General features: G+C 35.5%; 2 protein-coding genes across 2 annotated transcripts in view; one reads left to right on the top strand and one right to left on the bottom strand.

Moving 5' to 3' along the window:
• LOC104704136 (probable boron transporter 2) overlaps window positions 1–966 on the bottom strand; it is a 4,372-nt gene extending 3,406 nt beyond the window's left edge. Inside the window, exons 1-3 of the mRNA XM_010420267.2 lie at window positions 384–966; window positions 222–304; window positions 9–130 (exon numbers count right to left, since the gene is read on the bottom strand). Of these exons, the coding sequence (XP_010418569.1) occupies window positions 9–130; window positions 222–304; window positions 384–487 (309 nt within the window). The 5' untranslated portion in view covers window positions 488–966. The remainder of the gene's footprint in view (window positions 1–8; window positions 131–221; window positions 305–383) is intronic.
• On the top strand, window positions 4,035–4,544 carry LOC104704135. The gene is made up of 2 exons (XM_010420266.1): window positions 4,035–4,295; window positions 4,416–4,544. The coding sequence occupies exons 1-2, from the start codon at window positions 4,035–4,037 to the stop codon at window positions 4,542–4,544; spliced, it is 390 nt and encodes a 129-aa protein (XP_010418568.1).

Here is an 8,427-nt window from a genome sequence, read left to right as displayed (position 1 = left end):
ATGAATGTGTACATAATTACAGTTGGCTCAGCAACTCCAAGTATAAGCAGAGGTTGGCCTCCTATGATGGAGTGAATGATACCACAAATGGCTGTAGAGGCCAGCGTCTGAACAGCTGTAAGAACTCCATCTGCAAAATAACAAAATCCGATTCAAGTTGCAATCTTTTGCTAACATTCATAAAGCTGATAACTTTAAATTCAGAGGAGAAGATTCAGTACCAGTGCTTCGTTCCAATTGTTCGCCGAATGAAATAACAGGAATCGCAGATGCGAAGAATATGTATGTGGTGGGAGCCAGAATCCTACAGTATTGATCAATCATATAAGATGAAAAATTCATTTTTTTTAAAAAAACAGAGAAATTTTGAACAGCTATAGTACCTGAATCCAGCTTTGATTCCTCCGGTCCAATCTTGTTTATAGCACATCAACCTTCCTTTAAGATCATTCTTGATACCTTCAAACGGAACAAAAGTCTCTTCCATGGTGAGTTCTCTCTCTCTCTAATATACTCTGTTTCTGAGTTCCTCTGTTTTTTTTTCTCTGAGACAAATCGTCAAACACTTGGAGAGCTTCTTTTTGTTAAACACCTCCGGAGAAGAGGTAGAAGATGAGAGCGGGAGATACGAAAAGGAGACTACTTGAAATCGAACAAACCCATGTTAGAGAACATTTCTCAATACAAGTTTAGGGGATAGAAGAGAGATGTACAAAAATCCAAATAAGAAGACCCAGAAGCAAAGATTAAGGAGCTCGTAACAACAATGAATCTCGTTGATGGAGATTGGGAACGATTCATAGACCAAATTTACATGATAAAGAGAGTTTTTTTTTTTTTTTTTTTTTTNGCAATAATGAAAGGGACTGTGTAACTTGTTTGGATGGCAAGAAAGTGGCAAAAGTAGTAGTTTCAGCTGTGAGGTTTTGCAATGTAATGTGTATGTCTTTGGTGGCAAGGAAGAAGAAGGCCGAAGCATCGTTTATATATAATACATAGTCCTCCTTCTAATACTAATCATAATGACGGAAATTAAACTAATTAACTAATCATTAGCGAAGCGCGTGAAAGTTTCGACGGTGAGAGTAGACGAAGACGACTCTTTTTTTGCACAATAAATACAATCATTGTTTATGCAGCCCACCGTTACCTTTGACCTTTTTATTGTTATACTATTTCATCACATTTTTACAAGATTTATGAGTTTTTTTTGTTTTGTTTAATTCTTTTAGAGTTTATAGATTGTATTACTAGTATAAACGTTCGTCTATATACTGAATATAATTCTTAGTTTCGAACCTTGGTGTAGGCTTTTTTCAGTCTATCTTGTTTATAGTGGTTTTACAAAAAAAAAATATCTTTAATATTTTAAATTCAGTTTATATATTACGAAAACGTATAAGTAAGGTCCCACATTGTTCCAAAAAGAAAGTTACAATGACGGCTAAATTGTTTTCAAAAGTTGTAGAACCGGCCATGCATAAATCTCACTTGTATAGAATAGTTTAATGGCTTGGCTTGTAATCTATTGGTTCATATCAGTATTGCCCTTGTGTCAATACATGTCTATGTTCAAACCAGTTTATTCTGAAAAAATAGTGCCTGTCATATGTTAATACTTAACATAAGGGTAAGACTATAGCCTATATATGGTTACAGTGCCAAAAGTAGGAGTCTTATATCGACCACTAACAATAAGATCGTATTCTTTAACAAAAAAAAAGAAGAAGTTCTTATCATCTTCTACGTGAGGAAATGAATCACTTCAGTTATACGTTACCTGCTTTTTAAAAAGGCAACCGTACGATGTTTTCTGTAAAGGCAAGAGAAGGAAAAAAATAAGAAGTAAATGGGGTCACTTATGGAGGGTGGTGCAGATAATATACATCTAATCCATACACTGACGTTGTAATAGTAAGAAACTCAACCAAACACATACGAACATCTTTAAACAACTACGATGCAGGATTGACCTAATTATCATCCAATCACCTGCATTGCTTTCATTAACTCTCTCTCTCTCTCTCTCTCTCTTTGTCACTTAGTTAATTATTTTAGGTATTGGATTTTTAACACGTTAAGTTGTCCATCCAATGATTTCAGCTACGGAATAATATATTAATATTGTTCCTTATATTGTCATCACCATTAAATCAAAATCTATTAATCAAGAAGAAAAAAATAGGTTAAATGACACATTAATTATGTATATGTATACTGTATCTTTTACTTACACATTAATTATGTGTTACGTACATACATGATACGTATATGTAACCAACAAGAGAGCTGTTGAAGGCCATGTGCCATGTACAACTCATTTCTTAGCCCTCTACGCAATCTCACAGCCACGAAATACAATATTGAATATTACAATTCACAGCCGTATTTCCCAACTAACTTTTATTCTAACAAACAATATCATGAACTAGCGTGTCTATAGAACTAGACTCTCAATCCAGAGGACAAGAATTTTAAACAAAATATATATACAACTCAATTTTCTATTTTCCGGACATTTTTTGATACAAAAAGTGGTGTGGTTATATATTCTTTAGAACGTCAAATTTCTTGTTTTTTAAAAGCAAATATACTAGTCATATACGAAATATTTAATATATACATTTTGAAAGTCAATACTATAATTTACGTTATAATAAATATGAAATATGTAATTATATTCTTGATTCGGACTACCATGGTTAAGATTAATCATCATAATATTTAAATAGATACGAATTAGAGATCATCAATTATATGCGCACGTCGCTGATTTGCATGTTTTTGGTTGTGTGAAAAGTTTCATAACAAGAACTATATTTAAAAAACACAACAGCCTATTGGCAACAAAAGATGCCAAGATGGATGATTCAATTACGCATGAGGAAATTCGGGAAATTGAGAGGAAATTGAAAAATGCATATCCCGATGAGGAGATTTATTGGCAACAAAAGAGCAAGAAATTTTGATTGAGGATTGGGGATAAAAACACCATCTATTTTCATGCATCTACCAAACAACGTCGAGTGTGTAATAGAATTGTTGGTTTATTTGATGTCAATAACGTTTTGGATGAATCACCTTCGGGAATGGAGCATATTGCTACAACATATTTTGAGGACTTGTTTAAGAAATCTGATGGGGGGGGGATTTCAGAAATGCTACAAGCAATTAACCCAATTATTACGGATAGTATGAATATCGCTCTCACTCGGGATATTTCGGAAGGGGAAGTCCGAAAGGCTTTGTTTGCTATGCATCCGGAGAAATCCCCAGGCCCTGATGGGATGACGGTCCTGTTTTTTCAAAGGTTTTGGCCCTCTCTCAAAGGGGATTTAGTGGTTTTGATTAAAGAGTTTTTTTCGAACTGGTAGTTTTGATCCACTTTTAAATGAGACTAATATTTGCCTCATTCCTAAAGTTGATCGCCCGCAGCGGATGGCGGAGTTTAGGCCAATAAGCCTATGCAATGTGAGCTTCAAAATAATTTTTAAGTATTGTGTTTTCGCCTGAAACGTCTATTGCCTCTCTTGGTTTCAAAGACACAATCAGCCTTTGTTTTTGGTCGTTTAATTACAGATAAAATTCTTGTGGCTCAGGAGATGTTCCATGGGCTAAATACTAACTGTCAGTGTAATTCGGAGTTTTTGGCATTTAAAACGGACATGAGTAAGGCTTACGATCGGGTTAAATGAGATTTTTTGGAGGCGGTTTTGGTTCAATTAGGATTTGATACGAAATGGATTTCGTGGATTATGTGGTGTGTTTCTTCAGTGTCGTACCAAGTTCTCCTGAATGGTCAGCCCCGAGGCTTTATTAAACCACAGAGGGGATTACGTCAGGGGGATCCTCTCTCACCATATTTATTTATACTTTGCACAGAGGTTTTGATAGCAAATATTAAAAAGGCTGAACGAGAGAAGAAATTAACGGGTATTACCATCACCCGTGATAGTCCTATGGTTTCGCATTTGTTGTTTGCGGATGATAGCCTGTTTTTTTGTAAGGCAAAGGCGAATAAATGTAGGACGGTAATGGACATAATTGGCTGTTATGGTAGAGCATCGGGGCATGAGGTTAATCTGGTTAAATCCTCTATTATGTTTGGCAAAAAGGTTCCTGCCGATATACGTTCCCAGTTGAAATCAGTTATTGGTATTTCTAAGGAAGGCGGTATGGGTTCTTATTTGGGTATTCTTGAAAACCTGCAAGGCTCGAAAACTAAGGTTTTTAGTTACGTTAAGGATCGATTGGACGATCGAGTCAATGGTTGGTCCGCCAAATGTTTATCTAAGGTTGGTAAGGAAATTATGATTAAATCGGTGGCTTTGGCTCTTCCCACCCATGTTATGTCATGTTATAAACTACCACAGGATTTGACGTCTAAACTAACGAGTGCTATAGCTACTTTCTAGTGGAAGTCCAATGATAAGGCTCGAGGTATGCATTGGGTTGCTTGGGATAGATTGTGTAAAGATAAATGTGAAGGAGGATTAGGTTTCCGAGCTTTGGAACAATTCAATGAAGCCATGCTGGCCAAATAGTTTTGGCGCTTAATTTATAATCCGACATCCTTAATGGCCCGGGTGATGAAAGGACGATATTTCAGGAACAAACATCCTCTTATGGCAAAAAAAAAAAACAAACAATCCTTCCTTTGCATGGAAGAGTATTTATTCCACCAAGGGGTTGGTGGAACAGGGAGCGAGATGGGCGGTAGGCTCCGGTTGTTCCATTTCGGTTTGGCATGATCCATGGTTACCAGATATTCCTCCAAGACCAGCGAATGGTCGGGGGAGGTTGTGGTTGCCGAGTTTGATGGTTAATCATTTAATTAATCCAGTTACGTAGGACTGGCATCTGCCTATTCTTGAGGAGTTTTTTGATCCATTGGATATCTCTCTTATTCGGAGTATGTCGGTCAGTAAAAATTCTCAACCGGATAGATTATTATGGCATTTTACTAATTCAGGGAAGTATACGGTCAAATCATGCTATCGGTTGGCCCAAGAACTAATTGCGGAAGTTGAGTATGGGCTGACATGTGTGTCTTTGCGGGCTTAGTCGTGGAAATTAGATATACCCTCGAAGATTCAACATTTTTTATGGCAGATTGGATCGGGTACTCTCCCCGTGCTAGAACGGCTTGCGTATCGAGGTGTCTGGTGTGAGGCTTTGTGTAAGCGGTGTGACTCTGCAGTAGAGACTATAAACCATGCGCTCTTTGAATGCCCTCGGTCGCGATGCATTTGGGAAATGTCCCCAGTGGTGCTAGATCTGGGAGGCTTTCCATATGATTCGATCTATGCGAATTAAGATTTCATTTTCTGGCGGGCGTCTTCCCAATCCGGGGTTTCAGATATAGCCCTTCGTCTCCCCTGGATTGTCTGGTAAATTTGGAAAGATAGGAACAAAAAGATTTTCCAAGGTGTCGAGGTAGAGCCAACTGAAATCTTGAATCAAGCGGCTAATGATAAATTATTGTGAGAGGAGGCCAATTCATCCTCCGCGCGTTATCTAGACTCACCGCCTTTATTGGAGGACAGGGGTTTCTTTCCTCGGTGTCAGGTTGATGGTTCATGGAAAAGTACGGATCCTTTTCAGGGTTTGGGCTGGTGGTGCTGCAGTGGAGAAGATTCAACGCTCCTTTTGGGAGCACGGAGTGACCAAAGAGGCTTTACTCCCTTACACGCGGAATTACAAGCACTGATCTGGGCTATGGATTCTTTACTGGCCGCTGGAGTTGTTTGTCAGGCTTTTGAGACGGACTGTACTGAATTAGTTGTGATGGTGCAGACGCCGGACGATTGGCCCGCTTTCTCGACTTTGCTGGAAGACTTTGCATTACTCTGAACTTCTTACCCTTCCTTCACTCTAGTCAGGATCCCACGCGACGTCAACGCTAAGGTAGATTGTTTGGCTCGGTTTTCAAGATGTTTAACTTCTAAATCTTCTTTTGTAAACTTTTATCTTCCTGTTTGGGCAACCAATTTTGGAGTTTTCTTTTAATTGATTAATGTTTGGTTGAAAAAAAAAAAAAAAACACAACAACCACTTGAAACTCTTCATGAGAAACCTTTATCGAAAAAAAAAACTCTTCGTGAGAAACCAACCTATTCAATTTCATTAGAATACGAGTTTTAAGTCATAGCTACGCAATTATTAAAAAGTTATTACTTCGACTTGCCAATGAAGTTCAAGCAAATACCTACATGCATTCAGTGATTCAGATATATAATATATTTGCTGTGCACATGTGACTATGCATTTTGTAATTTTTTTATAAAAGACCTTTGTAGTTATGGTGTATAGTGCTTTACTTTTTTTTTTCAATATATATAGCAGCGAAATTTTGAATTCGTATCCACTATATTCCACCATTTGTATAATTTTGTCGTAACTTAGCTTCATTTTTTTTTGCTTTTTATCAACTTCAATTTTACGTATAACAAAATCCTATTTGGAACTTGTTTTTTCCCGTTATATACTTATATATAAATCATTAACGCATTAATAAATTTTGATTGCTTGGTAATATTGTAATGAATGTACTTATATATATAAATAACAGATGTTACTTTATATAGGTTCTATCTTAAATAGTATTTTTGTTAAAATTTGTCTTTATACTTAATACGAGAAAAGGTCAACTACTATATGTGTCCATACTCCCGGATTAAATTATTAAGATTGAGGACGGGACATGACGTAACATTGAGTTATATATATTTCGTGAATTTTATTTAGATTATCATGTAACCGAATAACCACAAATTACTCGCCTACGAGTCTATGACATTGAGTTCGATCCTGTCTTTATACATGACACGATTAAAAAGAGAGTCAATGACTCAATTATTTGAAGAATTAAATCGCCTATGACGTTGAGTTCTTATTCAACATCTTTAGGGCATTAGTGTAATTTTTTCAGTGGATTGGTTTACTCGTACATTAAAATAATAAAGTAAGTAAGTATAATTAATCAAAGTTAAAACTTAGTATTTGGGTTGGACGGGTTTAAGAGTTGTTGTTATATGTTTCGACAAATCGAAGACTCTGACTAACCAATTAGCACAGAAAAACCTATCAGTGTCGGTGCTTAATTTGTATTTTAGTCATCCATCTAATATTTTTATGCCGGGACTGCTGAGTGGACATATCAAGTTTATACAAGGCGGCTATAACTGTATACATACCCGTCTGGTGGTACGGTTTTGTCGAGCCAAGTGAAGGGCTGTGGTATAAAAAACTGAAATGCAATAGCACAAATTAATACGAAAACCAAAAATAATTAGCTGATCTCTTACGTTGAGCTTCTCTAGTTCTCTGTAATGGCTTTGTATATCTTTTAGCCCAGAAAAATTGTAACAAACTCTTGTAAACTGAGGTAATATAACAAACAATTAATCGTAAACTCATAATATTGAAATTCATTTTAGATTCTCTACAACCAAATTAGAATTCTTCGCGCACTCTTAACTTTTCCATTATAGGTTTCGAACGACGGATTAGTTCGTCATGGGATCAGTCAGATGATCTTTAATATACGAAGATATATAATGTATAATAAAATTTATGGGAAAAAAAACGATTAAATTTAAAGTTAGAAACATGAATTCAAGAGAATCCTCGTGGATAAATGTATTTAATGCATTCTGTAGAATCCTATAGCTGCAAAATATTTATTTCATATACTACATGATCAACAACTTTCATATTGATTATTAATCAGATTTTGTAAAAGTTGTCCACCAAACTCATACATTTTTTTTTTTTGAATATCGTCGTCTAGTTAGTTTGTTTAACTTTACATATTAATTGCCAAAAACTAAATTATTAAAGAGTCAATCATGCATTTCACTCATGATATGTCTTTTGTTTGTTTTCAGAAAGTTATATTTTTATACTTTTTTTCTTTTGACAAAGCTTTATTTTTATACTTAATACTATATATATAGTTTTTAATTTGATAATGTGCTTAATTATCTTCATCAACCCGATATATTTTATATACAAGCTGGCTGGAATCTTTGCCTTTCACTTTCCCATTCCATCAATACTAGGTTCTTGCATGTTGAAACTTAAAATGATACCACGTTAACTTTCATCATACGTCCATTTCTTTTTTTTTTGCTAAACAATCATACGTCCATTTCCCTATTCACATTTAATGGAAACATTGTACCAAATTAAAAAAAAATGATATATACGATAGTACTAATTTTTTGTCGTTCGATCCCATATAGAGATTTTACTAACCATAGGTACGGTGAATTTATCAAGTGCCGTCAGACTTATTCCGACAATAATGATGTGTAGGAGACGACTTTTTTTCTTTCGATTATGAACGAACGATAAATAATTGAGGGAGAGACACAAAAATGTGAGAGGCGAAAGAGAAAACACAACAGCATATCATAATTAGTT

The sequence above is a fragment of the Camelina sativa genome, chromosome 7 (genome assembly GCF_000633955.1).
Source record: "Camelina sativa cultivar DH55 chromosome 7, Cs, whole genome shotgun sequence".
NCBI lineage: Eukaryota > Viridiplantae > Streptophyta > Magnoliopsida > Brassicales > Brassicaceae > Camelina > Camelina sativa.
The sequence above is the reverse complement of the archived record's forward strand: the minus strand, read 5'-3'. Positions and strand labels throughout refer to the sequence as shown.